Below are 23,699 nucleotides of genomic sequence, written 5' to 3' on the forward strand. Positions count from 1 at the left end.
TTAAAAATCAGAACCAAAATCCGTGACTATTTTTTAATAATCGAGTCGACCTCAAAAAGCTCCAAATCACTCAGCACTCAACACTAGAGAAAAGGCTATTTGTTTTTAACACAGCAGCCACATATCATCAGGCAGGTCCTGGTTCAGTAGCCGACGACCTGTTGTTTCAATGTTCAAGTGCCTTACGATAAGAGTCTACTTCAAAGTCAAATGGAACATGGTGTTTATAAAGTTATATTTTTTTTAAACAAAAAAAACGAAAAGGACAAATTTAGAGCGGCAGTTTGTTTTCCTGTGAGCGTTGAGCTATTTATTGCGGAACGGTGAAAAGACGTTGAGCACTGGAGTGGTGTATAAAGACGATGGGTGGGATTTCCACATACTCTGCCCACAGGCCACAGTGCTGCTCCAGCAGTCCTAATTCCCTGCATGGCGTCTAGCGGTGGCGGCCGGCAGCAGTAACCCAACAGAGGGTGGGGGGGGGAGATAAGCAGCCCTTGTGACTGAGCCCTGCTCATCACTGGCACCAGACCGGCTGGAGCAGACCCATTTCTGTCAGAGCACTGACCAGCAAAGCAGCATCCCAAATAGCACCCTATTCCCTATGTTTTGTACCTTACGGGTCCTGGTCAAAAGTAGTGCACTATATAGGGAATAGGCTGACATTTTGGACACAGTACAGAGCAGAGCCAGGTCCTGGCTGGCTGACAGCAAGGCTTCCTGACTCACTCTACTGACTCTCTTTATCCCCCCACAACACTGCTCTTCTTTCCATTCTCCAGCTCCCATTGATACTGACACCAACAAGGCCAAGCCATTTTGGAATTTCTCCTCAGCTATCACGCTCTCTCTGGAAGAACCGTGTCTGTGTAAGGATGAATAAGAGTCTACAGTGGTTTAGCACAGTGTGTGTGTGTGTGTGTGTGTGTGTGTGTGTGTGTGTGTGTGTGTGTGTGTGTGTGTGTGTATGTGTTCATGCATGTGTGTGTGTTCGTGTTGAACTATACTTGTGGTGACCAGAAGTCCCCACAATAATTTTTAACAAACACAAATTTAACCAACTGGAGACAATTTGTTGGTCCCCACAATTTTTTGGGAACCCACAAGGTCTAATGCTATTTCTAGGGGGTTTAGGGTTAAGGCTAGAGTTAGGTTGAGGAGCTAGGTTTAGGGTCAGGGAAAATAGGATTTTGAATGGGACGGAATTGTGTGTCCCCACAAGGTTAGTTGTACAAGACTGTGTGTGTGTGCGCACAAGGGTTGAGCAGAACGTGGCTAACGGTCTGTGAGAATGCATCCAGACCGACCGCCATAATGGCCATCATGTGGTCTATAGACAGGACATCATCATTAGGGGTAATAATGACAGACAGTAGTAGTTTATGCAGAGAACCTTGTACTGTATCAAGTCTATTTTACCCAGCATGCCATCTACACTACATATGAAAAGATATGTGAACACCCCATCAAATTAGTGGATTCGGCTATTTCAGCCACACCGGTTGCTGACATGCAATCTCCATAGACAAACGTTGGCTCAGTGACTTTCAACGTGGCACCGTCATAGGATGCCACCTTTCCAACAAGTCAGTTTGTCAAATTTCTGCCCTGCTAGAGCTGACCTGGTCAACTGGAAGTGCTGTTATTGCGAAGTGGAAACGTCTAGGAGCAACAACGGCTCAGCCACGAAGTGGTAGACCACACAAGCTCACAGAATGGGATTGCCGAGTGCTGAAGCGAGTAAAAAAACGTCTGTCCTCAGTTGCAACACTCACTACCAAGTTTCAAACTGCTTCTGGAAGAAACGTTAGCACAATAACTGTTTGTCGGGAGCTTCGTGAAAGGAGTTTCCATAGCCGAGCAGTCGCAGACAAACCTAAGATCACCATGCGCAATGCCAAGCGTTATTTGGAGTGGTGTAAAGCTGCCGACATTAGACTCTGGAAAGCCTTCCCAGATGAGTGGAGTCTGTTATACAGCAAAGGGGGGACCAACTCCATACTAATGCCAATGATTTTGTAATGAGATGTTCAACGAGCAAGTGTCCACATACTTTGTCATGTAGTGTGTCTACGTCTGTGAGTTATCCTCTACAAGCTAACACCAACATGGACGAGACACTAGCATGAGATCATAGACAGGACGTCATCCAGGAGGACTACCTGCTCAAACACCATCTGTACTGCTGATATGGGCCTGGGGCTAACGGTGGACGATATGAAGACATCTGTACTGCTGATATGGGTCTGAGGCTAACGGTGGGCGATATGAAGACATCTGCACTGCTGATATGGGTCTGGGGCTAACGGTGGACGATATGACGATATCTGTACTGCTGATATGGGTCTGGGGCTAATGGTGGACGATATGACGATATCTGTACAACACCGATACCGATTATTGGGGGACCAAAAAAAAAACGATACCGATTAATCGGCCGATTACTTCTGAACAGGTAACCAAATGGTTACCTGGACTATTTGCATTGTGTGCCCCCCCCCAACCCCTCTTTTACTCTGCTGCTACTCTCAGCTAATCTTATATGCATAGTCACTTTAACTATACATTCATGTACATACTACCTCAATTGGCCCGACCAACCAGTGCTCCCGCACATTGGCTAACCGGACGATCTGCATTGTGTCCCACCACCCACCAACCCCTCTTTTACGCTTCTGCTACTCTCTGTTCATCATATATGCATAGTCACTTTAACGATACCTACATGTACATACCACCTCAATAAGTCTGACTAACAGGTGTCTCTGTACATAGCCTCGCTACTCTTTTTTTCAAATGTATTTTTACTATTGTTTTATTTCTTTACTTACACACACACACACACACACACACACACACACACACACACACACCTTTTTTTCTCGCACCATTGGTTAGAGCCTGTAAGTAAGCATTTCACTGTAAGGTCACTGTAAGGCCTGTTGTATTCAGCGCACGTGACAAATAAACTTTGATTTGATTTGATTATTATTTGAATAAATAATGAAACATGTTCAATTTGGTTTAAATAATGCAAAAACAAAGTGTTGGAGAAGAAAGTAAAAGTGCAATATGTGCCATGTAAAAAAGCTAACGTTCCAGTTCCTTGCTCAGAACATAAGAACATACGAAAGTTGGTGGTTCCTTTTAACATGAGTCTTCAATATTCTCAGGTAAAAAGTTTTAGGATGTAGTTATTATAGGAATTATAGCACTATTTCCCTCTATACCATTTGTATTTCATATACCTTTGACTATTGGATGTTCTTATAGGCACTTTAGTGTTGCCAGTGTAACAGTATAGCTTCCGTCCCTCTCCTCGCCCCTACCTGGGCTCGAACCAGGAACACAACGACAACATCCACCCTCGAAGCATTGTTACCCTTCACTCCACAAAAGCCGCGGCACTTGCAGAGCAAGGGGAACAACTACTCCAAGTCTCAGAGCGAGTGACGTCACCGATTGAAACGCTATTAGCGCGCACCCCGCTAACTAGCTAGCCATTTCACATCGGTTACACCAGCCTAATCTCAGGAGTTAATAGGATTGAAGTCATAAACAGCTTGAAACATTGGGAAGAGCTGCTGGCAAAACGCACAAAAGTGCTGTTTGAATGAATGCGTATGAGCCTGCTGCTGCCTACCATCGCTCAGTCAGACTGCTCTATCAAATATCAAATCATAGACTTAATTAAAACATAATAACACACAGAAACACGAGCCTTTGGTCATTAATATGGTCAAATATCATTTTGAAAACAAAACGTTTATTCTTTCAGTGAAATACGGTACCATTCCGTATTATCTAACTGGTGGCATCCCTAAGTCTAAATATTGCTGTTACATTGTACAACCTTCAATTATATGTCATGATTACGTAAAATTCTGGCAAATTAGTTCGCAACGAGCCAGGCGGCCCAAACGGTTGCATATACCCTGACTCTACGTGCAATGAACCAAGAGAAGTGACACAATTTCACCTGGTTAATATTGCCTGCGAACCTGGATTTATTTTAGCTAAATATGCAGGTTTAAAAATACATACTGTGTATTGATTTTCAGAAAGGCATTGATGTTTATGGTTAGGTACACGTTGGAGCAACGACGGTCCTTTTTCGTGAATGCGCACCGCATCGATTATATGCAACGCAGGACACGCTAGATAACCCCACTAGGGTATGTGGGACGCGAAATTGCAGAGCGCAAAATTCAAATATAGAAATACTCATTGTAAAAATACAGAAAACATACAAGTATTTTACATAGGTTTAAAGATGAACTTCTTGTGAATCAGATTTGAAAAATGCTTTACGGCGAAAGCATTCCTTACGATTATTTGAGAACATCGCCCAGCAGACAAATCATTACAAACAGTAACCAATCAAGTCGATCAAATCTTTGATGATCTTCATATGGTTGCACTCAGAAGACATTCATTTACTCAATAAATGTTCGTTATGTTTGATAAAGTCTCTTCTTATATCCAAAAACCTCAGTTTTGTTAGCTCGTTTTCTTCAGTAATCCACAGGCTCAAACGCAGTCACAACAGGCAGACAAAAATCCAAATTGTATCCGTAAAGTTGATAGAAACATGTCAAACGATGTTTATATACAATCCTCATGTTGTTTTTAGCCTAAATAATCAATATTATTTCAACAGGACAATAACGTCGTCAATATAAAAAAGGTAAACAAGAAAGGAACTCTCTCGGTCGAGTGCATGAAAAAGCTCTGACAATGCAGGGTCCACTCATTTAGACTGCTCTTACTCCCTCATTTTTCAGAATACAAGCCTGAAACAATTTCTAAATACTTGACATCTAGTGGAAGGCATAGGAACTGCAATTTGAGTCCTAACCGTTTGAAACTTGAGTGTTTTCTATCCAAATCCACCAATTATATGCATCCTATCTTCTGGGCCTGAGTAGCAGGCAGTAATATCAATATAAACTAGTAATATCATCAACCATGTGAAGTTAACTAGTGATTATGATTGATTGACTGATTGTTTGTTTTTTATAAGATAAGTTTAAACAGTTGAGTCTATGGGGGCGCTATTTCATTATTGGATAAAAAAACGTGCCCGTATAAAGCGCAATATTTTGTCACGAAAAGATGCTCGACTATGCATATAATTGACAGCTTATTGAAAACAGTCTGACGTTTCCAAAACTGCAAAGATATTATCTGTGAGTGCCACAGAACTCATGCTACAGGCGAAACAAAGATGAAACTTCAAACAGGAAATGAGCAGAATTTCTGAAGCTCTGCTTTCCATTGTCTCCTTATATGGCTGTGAATGCACCACGAACGAGCCTGCCCTTTCTGTTGTTTCTTCAAGATGTCTGCAGCATTGTGACGTATTTGTAGGCATATCATTGGAAGATTGGCCATAAGAGACTACATTTTCCAGGGGTCCGCCCGGTGTCCTTTGTCTAAATTGGTGCGTAATCTTCAGGTGCGGGCATTTTCTCCTGGGATTCAGGAGAGAAAGCACACTTCCACGAACAATATATCATCGAAGAGATATGTGAAAAACACCTTGAGGATTGGTTCTAAACAACGTTTGCCATGTTTCAGTCGATATTATGGAGTTAATTTGGAAAAAAGTTCGGCGTTTTGATGACTGGATTTTCATTTTTTTTTTGGTAGCCAAACGTGACGCACCAAACGGAGCGATTTCTCCTAAACAAATAATCTTTCAGGAAAAACTGAACATTTGCTATCTAACAGAGTCTCCTCATTGAAAACATCTGAAGTTCTTCAAAGGTAAATGATTTTATTTGAATGCTTTTCTGGTTTTTGTGAAAATGTTGCCTGCTGAATGCTAACGCTAACACTAACGCTAAATGCTACGCTAGCTAGCTACTGTTACACAAATGATTGGTTTTCCTATGGTTGAGAAGCATATTTTGAAAATCTGAGATGACAGTGTTGTTAACAAAAGGCTAAGCTTGAGAGCTAGCATATTTATTTCATTTAATTTGCGATTTTCATGAATAGTTAACGTTGCGTTATGGTAATGAGCTTGAGGCTGTATTCACGATCCCGGATCCAGGATGGCTAAGTGCTAGAGGTTAAACGCTAGCTAGCAACTTGCCTTGGCTTCTTACTGCATTCGCTTAACAGGCAGGCTCCTCATGAGACAGGTGGTTGGACTAGTTAATCGTAAGGTTGCAAGAATGAATCCCTGAGCTGACGAGGTAAAAATCTGTCGTTCTGCCCCTGAACAAGGCAGTTAACCCACTGTTCCTAGGCCGTCATTGAAAATAAGAATGTGTTCTTAACTGACTTGCCTCGTTAAATAAAGGTGTAAAAAAGAAAGGGAAAAAAAGGCCAAATCCGTGTCCAAAAATACAGATTTCCGATTGTTATGAAAACTTGAAATCTGCCCTAATTAATCGTCCATTCCGATTAATCGGTCGACCTCTAATCTGTACTGTTGATATGGGTCTGAGGCTAATGGTGGAGGATACGATAGGAGATGACCTCAACAACAAGTGATGGTGTCAGTAAAGCAGAAACGGCAGTAACAGCCTACACACTCACAGCTTCCTTCCACACAAGATTGTATTAATGTTTCTGACACCTTGGAAGTGGTTTGTTTACCAGGTCAAGCTACCTACCTACCTACACACCATCTTCCAACCCAGCTCCTTGTCACAGTTCCCTCCCACACAAGATGTATCACGTTTCGTACACCAATGGTTTTGTTTACCTATTTGAGCTCCTACAGTGCCTTCGGAAAGTATTCAGACCCCTTGACTTTTTCTACATTTTGTTACGTGATAGTCTTATTCTAAAATGCAATAAATAAATACAACTTCCGAATAAACCTACACACTATACCCCATAATGACAAAGCAAAAAAAGAATTTGGGACATTTTTACAAATGTATTAAACATAAAAAACAGAAATACTTTATTTACATAAATATTCAGACCCTTTTCTATGAGACTGGAAACTGAGCTCAGGTGCATCCTGTTTCCATTGATCATCCTTGTTTCTACAACTTGATTTGAGTCCACCTGTGGTAAATTCAGTTGATTGGAAATTATTTGGAAAGGCACACACCTGTCTATATAAGGTCCCACAGTTGACAGTGCATGTCAGAGTAAAGGTTGAAGGAATGAGGTTGGAGGAATTGGCCAAGACAGGATTGTGTCAAGGCACAGATCTGGGAAAGGGTACCAAAACATGTCTGCAGCATTGAAGGTCCCCAAGAACACAGTGGCCTCTATCATTCTTAAATGGAAGAAGTTTGGAACCACCAAGACTCTTCCTAAAGCTGACCGCCCGGCCAAACTGAGCAATCGAGGGAGAAGGTCACCTTCTTTGCCAATGCCCAAGAACCCAATGGTCTCTGACAGAGCTCCAGAGTTCCTCTCTGGAGATGGGGAAAACCTTCCAGAAGGACAACCATCTCTGCAGCACTCCACCAATCAGGCCTTTATGGTAGTGACCAGACGGAAGCCACTCCTCAGTAAAAGGCACCACCACCCACTTGGAGATTGCCAAAAGGCACCTAGACACTCAAGATTCTCTGGTCTGATGAAACCAGGATTTAACTCTGGCCTGAATGCCAAGTATCACGTCTTGAAGAAAGCTGGCACCATCCCTACGGTGAAGCATGGTGGTGGCAGCATCATGCTGTGGGGATGTTTTTCAGCAGCAGGGATTGGGAGACTAGTCAGGATTGAGGCAAAGATGAACAGAGCAATGAAAACCTTCTCCAGAGCGATCAAGGCCTCATACTGGGGCAAAGGTTCACCTTCCAAGAAGACTTGATGCTGGAATCGCTGCCAAAGGTACTTCAACAAAGTACTGAGTAAAGATCTGAATACTTATGTGATATCAGTTTTCTATTTTTAATAACTTAGCAGAAATGTCTAAAAAACTGTTTTTGTTTGTCATTATGGGGTATTGATGAGGGGGGGGAACGATTTAATACATTTTAGAATAAGGCTATAACCTAACAAAATGTGGAAAAAGCCAATGGGACTGAATACTAGGCACGGTAAACCTTTGGTAAATGCTGAATTTCTACAAACTATTTACACACATTCTTTCTGCCATGATTGATAAATGAGGCACAAAAAGGGTCAGAGGGGAATTTCATAAACCCCAGCATCCAGGAACAAGAACCGTTTCTGACTGGAAACATGAAAGGCGGGTAGGGGTGAGCAAACAGGGACAGAATGTGTGTGTGTGTGTGTGTGTGTGTGTGTGTGTGTGTGCGTGCGTGCGTGCGTGCGTGTCTACGTTTGACGGTAACAGAACAGACAGTGACACATTGTGCTTACATGTTTCCAGTCTTAAGTTTTATTTGCAGAAGAGTAAACGAATTAAGACATGGTGACGGAGGCCCAGCAGCTTATAGACAGACACTGAGGCTGGTAGCCGTGATGATAATCCAACCATAGGAGAAATATGCAGAACATACCACGCCATGCCATCCCACGGTAATTAAACATCCTTCTGATAATGACACACACACAGTACACTCAGACACAGACACACACACACACAGATACAGTAAACTCAGACACACAAAAGATGTACACAGACGTGTTCACACAGTCCATACACACACGTACGGGCTCCCAGACCTCATGTCCTGTATATATGCACTGTGGAGCCATAGGCAGTATAGGTTGGTTTGGTCTCCTCTCAACTATGACAACAGGAGCTGCTATTCCAACTATTCACAGCCAGAGCATCACTGAATTAATTTCTATGTGTCCATGGAAACAGACAATTCAACCGAGAGCATAATGACTATATTCTCTATATATACTGTATAGTCCAGGTCTTGGCAGCAGTACTTCATCTACACTCATCATTTCTGGTCGTAATTTACTCTGGATTCTGTCATCGTATTTTATTACTAGCCTACTTCTAAAACCAGATTTAATCTAGCTTCAGATGTGGAACAAAATGTCAAGCCACACATTACTAGATTGTTAAATTGCAGACTTATAGTCTAACACAGTGGTTCATATAGTCTGACACAGTGGTCCCCAACCAGGGGTACTAGCACCTCTGGGGGTACTTGGTCTATGCACAGGGGGTACTTGAGAAGACTCATGAGACCATAGGCTCACTGGTAAAATGCACATGAGGGGGTACTTCAGGGGTACTCCGGACAGAGCAATATTCATTTGGTGGTACACGTACACACACACACACACACACAGAGAGAGTGCCACTTCCTGTGCCTCTACATTGTCAGCTGCTTTGTTCTGGACAGGAAGTTAGACAGGTGGCACTATGGTGCCGTGGGGCCAGTCTGGCGCGGACCGACACACTGTGGGGCAAACCTGGCACAGTGACACGTGAACACACAGACAGGTCTGTATATCCCTAATGACACCCTAATCCCTAAGTAGTGCTCTATGTAGAGAATAGGGTACCATTTGGAACGCGGGAAACGCTGATGGGGAGACGGGCCTCGGCATGACTAAGCTCTGCTCCACTTCCTCAGGACAACCGTGAACTGGCAGACCAGGCACTACTCAACTTCACTAATAACCAGGATGAAATGTTTCCTCTCCCTTTTCAGACCTTTTCTCTGAGGAAAACATGCTAAGTGACATCCAGGATGAAGGACGTGATAGGAGGTAGTTTCGCCAGCCAACGCTAACTAGCTTTAGCACAATGACTGGATGTCTATGGTAACAGCTAGCATGCCTCAAACAAAGAGACATTCAAATGGTATCCACGAGTTCATCTGACTCTGGGAAAATATGTATCTACCCCTGGGATTTGGCCAGTTTAAAACGGTGCTTCAGATCCAGGACCTGGCTAGCCAACCCTCCCCCTGGGATTTGGCCAGTTTAAAACGGTGCTTCAGATCCAGGACCTGGCTTGCCAACCCTCCCCCTGGGATTTGGCCAGTTTAAAACGGTGCTTCAGATCAAGGACCTGGCTTGCCAACCCTCCTTCCTGATGCAGCAGAAATAAAATAAATGATTCACCTCCTCAATAAACAAGGATTAAAAAACAGGTACGTTTGTAACATACATTCCTGTAGAAATAGTTCTCAATAGCATTACAATGTGCACTTTGTAAGGCAAACAAATACACAAAATACATTATTTGAATGCGTAAATGACCCAGTTAAATCTCCGGCATCCCAACCAAACTCGAAAATGCATCATTTTCTCTTTAGAGGCGACATTGGCAGCACCGAAAGACATGGCATTATACACAACATATTCAATAAATTAATGTGTATTTTCTAAACCAATAAACCATTTGTTCCAACGTCTGGTTATTTAAAATGCGAAGTCAGAATACAGGCACAGACTGACACCAGCTCTGTGACCAGTACAGATGAACTACAACAAACAGAACAATTACTACTGCAAGTCTGCCAGCACGGACGACCACGACTCAAAAAAATAGAAAAGAACCGGAGCGACGGGATGAAAGCCCCTGTACATGAATTCAGCCCAACCGTTTTCACTGCTGCTAGTAAGAGCTTGTATAGTTTTCATGGCAACAAAGGGTGATTCCCAAATGGAACCCTATTTAGTACACGACTTTGGACCAGTGCCATTATGTTTTAATTGAACCTTTATTTAACTAGGCAAGTCAGTTAAGAACAAATTCTTATTTTCAATGACGGCCTAGGAACAGTGGGTTAAGTGCCTTGTTCAGGGGTAGAACCACAGATTTTTACCTTGTCAGCTCTGGGATTCGATCTAGCAACCTTTCGGTTACTGGCCCGACACTCTAACCACTGGGCTACCTGCCGCCTCCACACTCTAACCACTGGGCTACCTGCCGCCTCTACACTCTAACCACTGGGCTACCTGCCGCCTCTACACTCTAACCACTGGGCTACCTGCCGTCTCTACACTCTAACCACTAGGCTACCTGCCGTCTCTACACTCTAACCACTAGGCTACCTGCCGTCTCTACACTCTAACCACTAGGCTACCTGCCGCCTCTACACTCTAACCACTAGGCTTCCTGCCGTCTCTACACTCTAACCACTAGGCTACCTGCCGCCACTACACTCTAACCACTAGGCTACCTGCCGCCTCTACACTCTAACCACTAGGCTACCTGCCGCCTCTACACTCTAACCACTAGGCTACCTGCCGCCTCTACACTCTAACCACTAGGCTACCTGCCGCCTCTACACTCTAACCACTAGGCTACCTGCCGCCTCTACACTCTAACCACTAGGCTACCTGCCGCCTCTACACTCTAACCACTAGGCTACCTGCCGCCTCTACACTCTAACCACTAGGCTTCCTGCCGCCTCTACACTCTAACCACTAGGCTTCCTGCCGCCTCTACACTCTAACCACTAGGCTTCCTGCCGCCTCTACACTCTAACCACTAGGCTACCTGCCGCCTCTACACTCTAACCACTAGGCTACCTGCCGCCTCTACACTCTAACCACTAGGCTACCTGCCGCCCCTACACTCTAACCACTAGGCTACCTGCCGCCCCTACACTCTAACCACTAGGCTACCTGCCGCCCCTACACTCTAACCACTAGGCTACCTGCCGCCCCTACACTCTAACCACTAGGCTACCTGCCGCCCCTACACTCTAACCACTAGGCTACCTGCCGCCTCTACACTCTAACCACTAGGCTACCTGCCGCCCCATTAGAAACAGGGTCCCATTTGGAATGTCCTCTAAGCCAACTGTCTCAGTCAGACGATGTCTGGATGGAATCATCTTAGATTGTCATTTCTCACAGAGCATTGGAACATTAGGAAGCCTACAGTAATACAGTAAAAGGGCGATTACAATGCAGCTGGTTGGATGGCTTCAACAATCTCTTCTTTCCATGGAGACAAATGAGAGGGCTGATATAAAACTGGTGTGATGAATAGAGAGATTCATAGGTCGGCTCCAGCCCTGCCCACAGACATAGTGTGACTGACTGAGGCAGGCTAAGAGACTGGCTGGCAGAGAGACTGGCTGGGAATGTCCAACTAAAGATCATACAGGCACAGGGCTATGAGTAAGACACATCTTTAAGCATGCGCACACACACACACACACACACACACACAGTCCTGTGGCGGCATGTGAAACAGGATTATATGATCATGCTGGGGGTAAATGAGTGATGGGAAAATCTGAGGAAAGAATGCTTCAAACTGAAAAAAAGGGAGCCTTAACCAACCCGTCTGCCTGCCCGTCTGTCTGCCTGCCTACCCGTCTGTCTGCCTGCCCATCTGTCTGTCTGCCTGCCCGTCTGTCTGCCTGCCCGTCTGTCTGCCTGCCTGCCCGTCTGTCTGTCTGCCCGTCTGTCTTCCTGCCTGCCTGTCTGCCCGCCTGCCTGCCCGTCTGTCTGCCCGTCTGTCTGTCTGCCTGCCTGCCTGTCTGTCTGTCTGTCTGCCCGTCTGTCTGTCTGCCTGCCTGCCCGTCCATCCAGGCCTGCAGGGCATGTTATCTCTGTCTGTCACATTACACAATTTGTTCCAGTGTGGACACACCAGGCAGTTTCCAGTCTGTGCTCCAGTCATCTCAGTAAGGGGAGAGACGACGGTCTGTCCCAGCTGTGGACGTGACCGTCATGACTACAACCAGTCAGCCAAAATCCTATATGGCGTCTATCTATTAGTCTGTGTGTGTGTGTGTGTGTGTGTGTGTGTGTGTGTGTGTGTGTGTGTGTGTGTGTGTGTGTGTGTGTGTGAGTGAGAGAGAGGGAGGAGACGAGGCAGTAGCAGACACTGAGGCTCTGGGGGATTACAGAGAGGACAAGGCATAACTCTGACCTCTGATAACAGTCAGACAGTAGTTGCACTTACACACAAAGGGAAACACACACACACACAGTAGTCAGAGACAGAGACTGGCCGGCTTCTGATGGCCCACTGATAGGCGTCTGCCACCAACAAAGGACACTTATCTAAGGGAAACCGCTGACCGCCGATCCATTCAGACTCAGAGTCTCTCTCCCTCCATGTCCATAAAGGGCCCCTCTTCCTCTTCTTTTGTTTGACCATGGGCTCTTCTTGTTTTCCATTCAGACAGCCGGTCACTCACTCGCTCTGCCTCTCTCAATTCAATGGGCTTTACTGGCATGGTAACATACCATACTCTGAGTGATGAAAACATTAAGACCGGGAATGGCTGTTTTCTTCTCCCATAACGTATTTTTCATCCAAGAGGTCCATGAAATCGTCATATTTTCCTGATGTGGTGCATTATTTTCCCCATGACAGAGTGACCAGGTGAATCCTTGTTGATATCTTGTTAAATCCGCTTCAAATCCATGTTGAATGTCTTGTCCTGTATGCGGTCTGTCTATTGCAGTTCATCTGTACCAGTCACAGAGCTGGTGTCAGGTTAAAGAAGGATTTTTAAGCCTTGAGACAATTGAGAATGTGTGCCATTCAGAGGGTGAATGGGCAAAACAACATATTTAAGTGCCTTTGAACGGGATACGGGATATGGCAGGCGCACCAGTTTGTGTCAAGAACTGCAACGCAGCTGGGTTTTTCACTTTTCACGCTCAACAGTTTCCTGTGTGTATCAAGAATGGTCCACCACCCAAAGGACATCCAGCCAACTTGACACAACTGTGGGAAGCGTTGGAGTCCACATGGGCCAGCCTGTGGAACGCTTTCGACACCTTGTACAGAGGCTGTTCTGCTGTTCTGAGGCCAAATTTGAAACATTAACCAATATTTTAAAATGGATTAAATAGTGTTATTTACACATCAATCTACACACAATAACCCATAATGATGAAGCAAAAACAGATTTTTAGAAATGTATAAAAAAATAAAACATGGAAATATCACATTTACATAAGTATTCAGACCCTTTACTCAGTACTTTGTTGAAGCACCATTGGCAGTGATTACAGCCTAGAGTCTTCTTGGGTGTGACGCTACAAGCTTGGTACACCTGTACTTGGGAAGTTATTTTACGCAGATCCTCTCAAGCTCTGTCAGGTTGAGTGGGGAGTGTCGCTGCAAAGCTATTTTCAGGTCTCTCCAGAGATGATTGATCAGGTTCAAGTCTGGGCTTTGGCTGGGCCACTCAAAGACACTCAGAGACTTTTACCGAAGCCCCTCCTGCGTTGTCTTAGCTGTGTGCTTAGGGTCGTTATCCTGGCTGTGCGCATGGCGTCGTTGTCCTGTTGGAAGATGAAAGATGAACCTTCGTCCCAGTCGGAGGTCCTGAGCGCTCTGGAGCAGGTTTTCATCAAGGATCTCTCTCTTCTTTGCTCTGTTCATCTTTGCCTCGATCCTGAGCTCTGTCAGAGTGACCATTGGGTTCTTGGTCACCTCCCTCCCCAAGGCCCTTCTCCCCTGAATGCTCAGTTTGACCGAGCGGTCAGCTCTAGGAAGAGTCTTGGTGGTTCCAAACTTCTTCCATTTAAGAATGATGGAGGCCACTGTGTTCTTGCGGACCTTCAATACTGCAGACATGTTTTGGTACCCTTCCCCAGATCCGTGCCTCAACACAATGCTCGCTCGGAGCTCTACGGACAATTCCTTCCACCTTTGCTCTGACATGCACTGTCAACTGTGGGACCTTTTATAGACAGGTATGTTCCAAATCATGCCCAATCAATTGAATTTACAACAGGTGGACTCCAATCCAGTTGTAGAAACATCTCAAGGATGATCAATGGAAACAGAATGCACCTGAGCTCAATTTAGAGTCTCATAGCAAAGGGTCTAAATACTTATGTTATTAAGGTATCTACTTCTTATATATATATATATATATAGTGCCTTGAAGGTATTCGGCCCCCTTGAACTTTGCGACCTTTTGCCACATTTCAGGCTTCAAACATAAAGATATAAAACTGTATTTTTTTGTGAAGAATCAACAACAAGTGGGACACAATCATGAAGTGGAACGACATTTATTGGATATTTCAAAGTTTTTTAACAAATCAAAAACTGAAAAATTGGGCGTGCAAAATTATTCAGCCCCCTTAAGTTAATACTTTGTAGCGCCACCTTTTGCTGCGATTACAGCTGTAAGTCGCTTGGGGTATGTCTCTATCAGTTTTGCACATCGAAAGACTGAAATGTTTTCCCATTCCTCCTTGCAAAACAGCTCGAGCTCAGTGAGGTTGGATGGAGAGCATTTGTGAACAGCAGTTTTCAGTTCTTTCCACAGATTCTCGATTGGATTCAGGTCTGGACTTTGACTTGGCCATTCTAGCACCTGGATATGTTTATTTTTGAACCATTCCATTGTAGATTTTGCTTTATGTTTTGGATCATTGTCTTGTTGGAAGACAAATCTCCGTCCCAGTCTCAGGTCTTTTGCAGACTCCATCAGGTTTTCTTCCAGAATGGTCCTGTATTTGGCTCCATCCATCTTCCCATCAATTGTAACCATCTTCCCTGTCCCTGCTGAAGAAAAGCAGGCCCAAACCATGATGCTGCCACCACCATGTTTGACAGTGGGGATGGTGTGTTCAGCTGTGTTGCTTTTACGCCAAACATAACGTTTTGCATTGTTGCAAAAAAGTTCAATTTTGGTTTCATCTGACCAGAGCACCTTCTTCCACATGTTTGGTGTGTCTCCCAGGTGGCTTGTGGCAAACTTTAAACAACACTTTTTATGGATATCTTTAAGAAATGTCTTTCTTCTTGCCACTCTTCCATAAAGGCCAGATTTGTGCAATATATGACTGATTGTTGTCCTATGGACAGAGTCTCCCACCTCAGCTGTAGATCTCTGCAGTTCATCCAGAATGATCATGGGCCTCTTGGCTGCATCTCTGATCAGTCTTCTCCTTGTATGAGCTGAAAGTTTAGAGGGACGGCCAGGTCTTGGTAGATTTGCAGTGGTCTGATACTCCTTCCATTTCAATATTATCGCTTGCACAGTGCTCCTTGGGATGTTTAAAGCTTGGGAAATATTTTTGTATCCAAATCCGGCTTTAAACTTCTTCACAACAGTATCTCGGACCTGCCTGGTGTGTTCCTTGTTCTTCATGATGCTCTCTGCGCTTTTAACGGACCTCTGAGACTATCACAGTGCAGGTGCGTTTATACGAAGACTTGATTTCACACAGGTGGATTGTATTTATCATCATTAGTCATTTAGGTCAACATTGGATCATTCAGAGATCCTCACTGAACTTCTGGAGAGAGTTTGCTGCACTGAAAGTAAAGGGGCTGAATAATTTTGCACGCCCAATTTTTCAGTTTTTGATTTGTTAAAAAAGTTTGAAATATCCAATAAATGTCGTTCCACTTCATGATTGTGTCCCACTTGTTGTTGATTCTTCACAAAAAAAATACAGTTTTATATCTTTATGTTTGAAGCCTGAAATGTGGCAAAAGGTCGCAAAGTTCAAGGGGGCCGAATACTTTCGCAAGGCACTGTATATATATATATATATATATAATAAGGCTATAACGTAACATGGTACTGAGCAGCCCGGCTAGTAGTGACTATTTCACAGTCTGATGGCCTGGAGATAGAAGCTGTTTTTCAGTCATTTAGTGCCAGTTTTGATGCACCTGTGCTGTCTCCGCCTTCTACATGGTAGCAGGCCGTGGCTCAGGTGGCAGAGGTTCTTGATTATCTTCTAGGCCTTCCTGTAACACTGTAGATGTACTGGAGGGACTGTGCACCACCCTCTGGAGAGCTCTTCACCCTCATCGATGTGGATGGGGGTGTGCTCTCTCTACTGTCCATGATCAGCTCCTTCGTTTTGTTGACTTTGAGAGGTTATTTTACTGGCCCCACCCTGCCAGGGCCCTCACACACACACACACCCCCCCCCCCCCCCACCCCTTTAGGCTGTCTCGTGGTAATCAGACCTACCACTGTTGGGTTGTATTTACAATGGTGTTTGTTCTTCACAGGTAGCCCCTTGTGGCAACAGGTCACCAATATTGCTGCTGTGATGGCACACTGTGGTATTTCACCTAATAGATATGTAAGATTATCAAAATTGAATTTGATTACCAATTCTTTGTGTAATATGAGGGAAATTTGTCTCTTATATGGTCATACATTAGGCAGGAGATTAGGAAGTGCAGCTCAGCTTCTATCACATTTTATGGGTAGTGTGTCCATAGACTGTCTTCTCTTGAGAGCCAGGTCTGCCTGTGGCAGCCTCTCTCAGTAGCCAGGCTATGCTCACTGAGTCTGTACACAACAGTTCCCCCTCGTTCTGCTGTTTGATTGACTCATGGTTGTATCTCATCTCTTTCTCCAGTAATTGGTTTCATCCCTCTCTTCTCCTATAACTTGCCCCGTGTCGTGCCCCGTGTCGTGCCCCGTGTCAGGCCCCGTGTCAGGCTGAGAGATGAAAGAGACCATCACTACATCTTTGTGATGCCAACCATGTTCTAAGCACTACATGTACATCATTCCCCTCCGGTTCGCTGTTTTTTAAATGTCATTCTGAAATAGGATCTTTCATGTACACAAAGCGTATGGGCCTCGGAAGAATTCAACAGTTCTAAAAAAGAACAGGAAACATTTGAAAATAAAGCACCACACCAGGCAAATAGGACAATTTCATGATCATGGACCTCTTGGATGAAAAATACATTATGGGAGAAGAAAACAGCCATTCCCGGTCTCTTTCACTCACTATCTAATGTCTCTCTTCTCCCTCCCTCTGTCCCTCCCTACCTCCCACAGAGCTCTGAGTAGCGGTCCCATCTCGTCTGATGAGGAACTTTCCAACTGGCCCCTCCCTCAGCCCCTCCCTCAGCCCCGCCCACAGAGCTCTGAGTAGCGGTCCCATCTCGTCTGATGAGGAACGTTCCAACTGGCCCCTTCCTCAGTCCCGCCCACAGAGCTCTGAGTAGTGTGTGTGTGTATGTGCGTTCGTAGCCAGGAAGAGCAGGAGGCGCAGGAGTGTGTGTGTGTGTGTATGTGCGTTCGTAGCCAGGAAGAGCAGGAGGCGCAGGAGTGTGTGTGTGTGTGTGTGTGTGTGTGTGTATGTGCGTTCGTAGCCAGGAAGAGCAGGAGGCGCAGGAGTGTGTGTGTATGTGCGTTCGTAGCCAGGAAGAGCAGGAGGCGCAGGAGTGTGTGTGTGTGTGTATGTGCGTTCGTAGCCAGGAAGAGCAGGAGGCGCAGGAGTGTGTGTGTGTGTATGTGCGTTCGTAGCCAGGAAGAGCAGGAGGCGCAGGAGTGTGTGTGTGTGTATGTGCGTTCGTAGCCAGGAAGAGCAGGAGGCGCAGGAGTGTGTGTGTGTGTGTATGTGCGTTCGTAGCCAGGAAGAGCAGGAGGCGCAGGAGTGTGTGTGTGTGTGTGTGTATGTGCGTTCGTAGCCAGGAAGAGCAGGAGGCGCAGGAGTGTGTGTGTGTGTGTGTGTATGTGCGTTCGTAGCCAGGAAGAGCAGGAGGCGCAGGAGTGTGTGTGTGTATGTGCGTTCGTAGCGAGGAAAAGAAGGAGGTGCAGGAGTGTATGTGCGTTCATAGCCAGGAAGAGCAGGAGGCGCAGGAGTGTGTGTGTGTGTGTGTGTGTGTATGTGCGTTCGTAGCCAGGAAGAGCAGGAGGCGCAGGAGTGTGTGTGTGTGTGTGTGTGTATGTGCGTTCGTAGCCAGGAAGAGCAGGAGGCGCAGGAGTGTGTGTGTGTGTGTGTGTGTGTATGTGCGTTCGTAGCCAGGAAGAGCAGGAGGCGCAGGAGTGTGTGTGTGTATGTGCGTTCGTAGCCAGGAAGAGCAGGAGGCGCAGGAGTGTGTGTGTGTATGTGCGTTCGTAGCCAGGAAGAGCAGGAGGCGCAGGTGTGTGTATGTGTATGTGCGTTCGTAGCCAGGAAGAGCAGGAGGCGCAGGAGTGTGTGTGTGTATGTGCGTTCGTAGCCAGGAAGAGCAGGAGGCGCAGGAGTGTGTGTGTGTATGTGCGTTCGTAGCCAGGAAGAGCAGGAGGCGCAGGAGTGTGTGTGTGTATGTGCGTTCGTAGCCAGGAAGAGCAGGAGGCGCAGGGGTGTGTGTGTGTATGTGCGTTCGTAGCCAGGAAGAGCAGGAGGCGCAGGAGTGTGTGTGTGTGTATGTGCGTTCGTAGCCAGGAAGAGCAGGAGGCGCAGGAGTGTGTGTGTATGTGCGTTCGTAGCCAGGAAGAGCAGGAGGCGCAGGGGTGTGTGTGTGTGTATGTGCGTTCGTAGCCAGGAAGAGCAGGAGGCGCAGGAGTGTGTGTGTGTATGTGCGTTCGTAGCCAGGAAGAGCAGGAGGCGCAGGAGTGTGTGTGTGTATGTGCGTTCGTAGCCAGGAAGAGCAGGAGGCGCAGGGGAGGCAGGAGAGCACAACATGCCAATACAAACCGTCTGATCCGAGGCCAAATCAGACCCTTAATAATAACCACAACACTGTTAACAGCCCAGTCCCCTGTGGTACCACCAACACATCCCTTCTCATTGTCCAGGGGACTATAGGCTGTCCTCTGCAGGACAAATACCATTCATTCTTCCGCTTGGCTGTCAGACAGAACAGGCTCGTTGTCCTACATAAAGACATCAGTGTGAGTAGTGTACTCAAGTCCTGATTTACAACCAGGGTGCATTGTAGACTGTGGTTAACTGCAGCCATGGCATGTAGGCAGACAGTAAAGGGATTTAGCTCGCTAGCTGCCATTCTAGAATGAGAGAGGACGTGGAAGAATCATAAACAAAGCAAAGTAATGAAGAGACTAGCACAGTCAGGCACCTGTCCAGTCTGGCCAATGCTACAGTGTTGTCTGTCTATTTCTATCTATCTGTGAGCACACAGCCCTCTTTGGTCCTGTGAACGGGAGACATTATGGGGCTATCTCAATGAGAAGTCCACACACACACAGACAGACAGACCTGAGGATCCTTCACCACTGTAAATCAACCAGGCAGACTGGTCTGACCTCCTGCTGAACCCGACCCAGCAGCCAATAGTGGTGTGAGAAGAGCCTTGTGTGAAGAGAGACAGACTCGGGTAATGCAGAAGTGGACGATTGGAACGATGGAGAGAGTAAAAAACATCCACAAAACACTACAAAGAAAATGTCAAATACATTTCTTCCTTCTGGCCAGTCTTTCCAATCCATCTATCAAATGTATTTTATAAAGCCCTTTTGCATTTACTAAAACCCCAAACAGCAAGCAATGCAGATGTAGAAGCACAGTGGCTAGGAAAAACTCCCCAGAAAGGTAGGAACCTAGGAAGAAACCTAGAGAGGAGCCAGGCTCTGAGGGGTGGCCAGTCTTAGAGTACTTGGCCATTAAGGCCAGATTATTATTTGACTCAGCTGGAAGAACAATCACAGTGGTTGTAGAGGGTGCAACAGTACCTCACACCGCCATAATCCTTATATACATTGATAAAATATCTAGACAGAGGTCTAACATAACTGTCTTGGTCTGACAATGAGGAAACAACAGGCAACACAGCGTCTCAAAGATGAAAAGTGAAATGCATGGATATATGAGAGACAGAGGCCGAGAGACAGAGGCCGACAGAGAGAGGCCGAGAGAGAGAGAGACCGAGAGAGAGACCGAGAGAGAGAGAGACAGAGGCCGAGAGAGAGAGGAGAGAGAGAGAGAGAGAGGCCGAGAGAGAGAGACCGAGAGAGAGAAAGAGAGACCGAGAGAGAGAAAGAGAGAGACCGAGAGAGAGAAAGAGAGAGACCGAGAGAGAGAAAGAGAGAGACCGAGAGAGAGAAAGAGAGAGACCGAGAGAGAGAAAGAGAGAGACCGAGAGAGAGAAAGAGAGAGACCGAGAGAGCCAGGCGGGGAGAGAGAGAGCCAGGCGGGGAGAGAGAGAGCCAGGCGGGGAGAGAGAGAGCCAGGCGGGGAGAGAGAGAGCCAGGCGGGGAGAGAGAGAGCCAGGCGGGGAGAGAGAGAGCCAGGCGGGGAGAGAGAGAGCCAGGCGGGGAGAGAGAGAGCCAGGCGGGGAGAGAGAGAGCCAGGCGGGGAGAGAGAGAGCCAGGCGGGGAGAGAGAGAGCCAGGCGGGGAGAGAGAGAGCCAGGCGGGGAGAGAGAGAGCCAGGCGGGGAGAGAGAGAGCCAGGCGGGGAGAGAGAGAGCCAGACGGGGAGAGAGAGAGCCAGACGGGGAGAGAGAGAGCCAGACGGGGAGAGAGAGAGCCAGACGGGGAGAGAGAGAGCCAGACGGGGAGAGAGAGAGCCAGACGGGGAGAGAGAGAGCCAGACGGGGGGAGAGAGAGAGCCAGACGGGGAGAGAGAGAGCCAGACGGGGAGAGAGAGAGCCAGACGGGGAGAGAGAGAGCCAGACGGGGAGAGAGAGAGCCAGACGGGGAGAGAGAGCCAGACGGGGAGAGAGAGAGACAGAGGGAGAGAAAGTAAAGTCTCTCTGGCGCTGTCCTCTGCCTCCACTACTAATGTCTGAGAGAGTCTGGGCTTACATCAGTACAATTACATTTGAACGTTCAAATGATGTGATGAAAACCAATCTTGTGATTTACGTGACGTATGTTGAGACGAGGCAGAGTATACAGTCAGGGAGGTGATGTCTCCCCTTACTGATCAACCCTGTACAGCTACAGTCATAGGTGTCCTCTGAATAACAGAACCTCACTACATTTACAGTGGGGCAAAAAAGTATTTAGTCAGCCACCAATTGTGCAAGTTCTCCCACTTAAAAAGATGAGGCCTGTAATATTCATCATAGCTACACTTCAACTAAAAATGATCACAAGAACGGTGAGCAAAAATCCCAGAAACACCACTGGGGGACCTGGTGAATGACCTGCAGAGAGCTGGGACCAAAGTAACAAAGCCTACCATCCTACACACTACGCCGCCAGGGACTCAAATCCTGCAGTGCCAGACGTGTCCCCCTGCTTAAGCCAGTGCATGTCCAGGCCCGTCTGAAGTTTGCTAGAGAGCATTTGGATGATCCAGAAGAAGATTGGGAGAATGTCATATGGTCAGATGAAACCAAAATATAACTTTTTGGTAAAAACTCAACTCGTCGTGTTTGGAGGACAAAGAATGCCGAGTTGCATCCAAAGAACACCATACCTACTGTGAAGCATGGGGGTGGAAACATCATGCTTTGGGGCTGTTTTTCTGCAAAGGGACCAGGACGACTGATCCGTGTAAAGGAAAGAATGAATGGGGCCATGTATCGTGGGATTTTGAGTGAAAACCTCCTTCCATCAGCAAGGGCATTGAAGATGAAACGTGGCTGGGTCTTTCAGCATGACAATGACGCCAAACACACCGCCCGGGCAACGAAGGAGTGGCTGTGTGTGTGTGTGGCTGTGTGTGTGTGTGTGGCTGTGTGTGTGTGTGTGTGTGTGTGTGTGTGTGTGGTGTGTGCGTGCGTACGTGCGTGCGTGCGCGGGCTGAATCGGCGCGGGCGTGCGGGTGTGTGTATCTGCATCTCTGTGCGGGTGTGTGCTAGACTTGGGTGGTATACCGGGGTATTTTGAAATACCAACGGTATGATTTTCAACACCGTCAACAATTACAACAACAAATACTTCCTGGATCCAGATCCCTGCTGTTTAGTAATTGTTGTGCGTGTGCAGCAAACCTTTTGAGATAGCTGTGTAACGTTATGAGCTGGGGTGTCTGTGTTAGTTAGTTTGTGTTGTATTGCGCTTGTTAGCATTTAGCTAGCGTCCGCTATGGGAATTTGCATATTATTAAAAAATATTTCAGTTTAGAAAGAAATAGCGCCCCCTTGTGTGCACTGCTGATAATACTGTATAACCCTGTACAGCAACAGGATAACGGTACGAAACAACAGTGTTCACCTTCTTGTACTTACTTGCTACCCCTGAGGCGAGGCCGTAGAGCAGGCCTCCACCGTCAGACTGCTGATCAAAGATGTGTGTGGCGGGAGGAGGACACTTCTCCTGTCTGATGAAGTTATACAGCAGGGTCTTCACTAACCGACTGGTCAGGGACACACTGGCAGAACAGAGACAGAGAAGAGGAGGGGTCAGTGACAGAAACTCATCTACAGCACCACACAGAACAGGTCTGAGCAGGGTCTTCACTTTCTTATTTATTTATTTTATTTTACCTTTATTTAACTAGACAAGTCAGTTTTAAGAACAAATTCTTATTTTCAATGACGGCCTAGGAACAGTGGGTTAACTGCCTTGTTCAGGGGCAGTACGACAGACCTACAGCAACCTTCCGGTTACTAGTCCAACGCTCTAACCACTAGGCTACCCTGCCACTAACCGACTGGTCAGGGACAAGAGGACTACAGTCTGTAACACCAAGTCAGACACAGCACCAGAAAACAGACCTGCTGCCAGTGGATGAGCAGGACTTTAACCATGAATGGTTGTTATCATAGGTCATCGTAAGTATGTCGTAACAGTTTCCTAAAAGCACATATCTGAAGAAACAGGGGTTGTTTACCTTTTCCATGTATTTCCTGTCAGTGAACCAGAGGAGAGTTGGTCTCATAATCTCAAGACCGATGTTGAAATAATGAAATACGTTAAAGGACTCTGGAGACAGGATGACTGGCCTTTCTGTGTTAATAATAATAATAGGTGTTTACTGTTTTTGGATGACTGGCCTTTCTGTGTTAATAATAATAGGTGTTTACTGTTTTTGGATGACTGGCCTTTCTGTGTTAATAATAATAATAGGTGTTTACTGTTTTTGGATGACTGGCCTTTCTGTGTTAATAATAATAATAATAGGTGTTTACTGTTTTTGGATGACTAGCCTTTCTGTGTTAATAATAATAATAGGTGTTTACTGTTTTTGGATGACTGGCCTTTCTGTGTTAATAATAATAATAGGTGTTTACTGTTTTTGGATGACT

At 46.1% G+C, this 23,699-nt stretch overlaps 1 protein-coding gene across 6 annotated transcripts in view; it reads right to left on the minus strand.

The window, feature by feature from the left end:
• Positions 1-23,699, minus strand: part of dym (dymeclin) — a 201,612-nt gene that overhangs the window by 130,241 nt on the left and 47,672 nt on the right. For all 6 annotated transcript variants that reach the window (XM_090191693.1, XM_090191692.1, XM_090191696.1 and 3 more), the window contains exon 8: positions 22,680-22,822. In XM_090191693.1, the coding sequence (XP_090047819.1) occupies positions 22,680-22,822 (143 nt within the window). The remainder of the gene's footprint in view (positions 1-22,679; positions 22,823-23,699) is intronic.

This window comes from Oncorhynchus mykiss, chromosome 12, assembly GCF_057628025.1.
Source record: "Oncorhynchus mykiss isolate SJ-2025 chromosome 12, ASM5762802v1, whole genome shotgun sequence".
In the NCBI taxonomy this organism is placed as follows: Eukaryota; Metazoa; Chordata; class Actinopteri; order Salmoniformes; family Salmonidae; genus Oncorhynchus; species Oncorhynchus mykiss.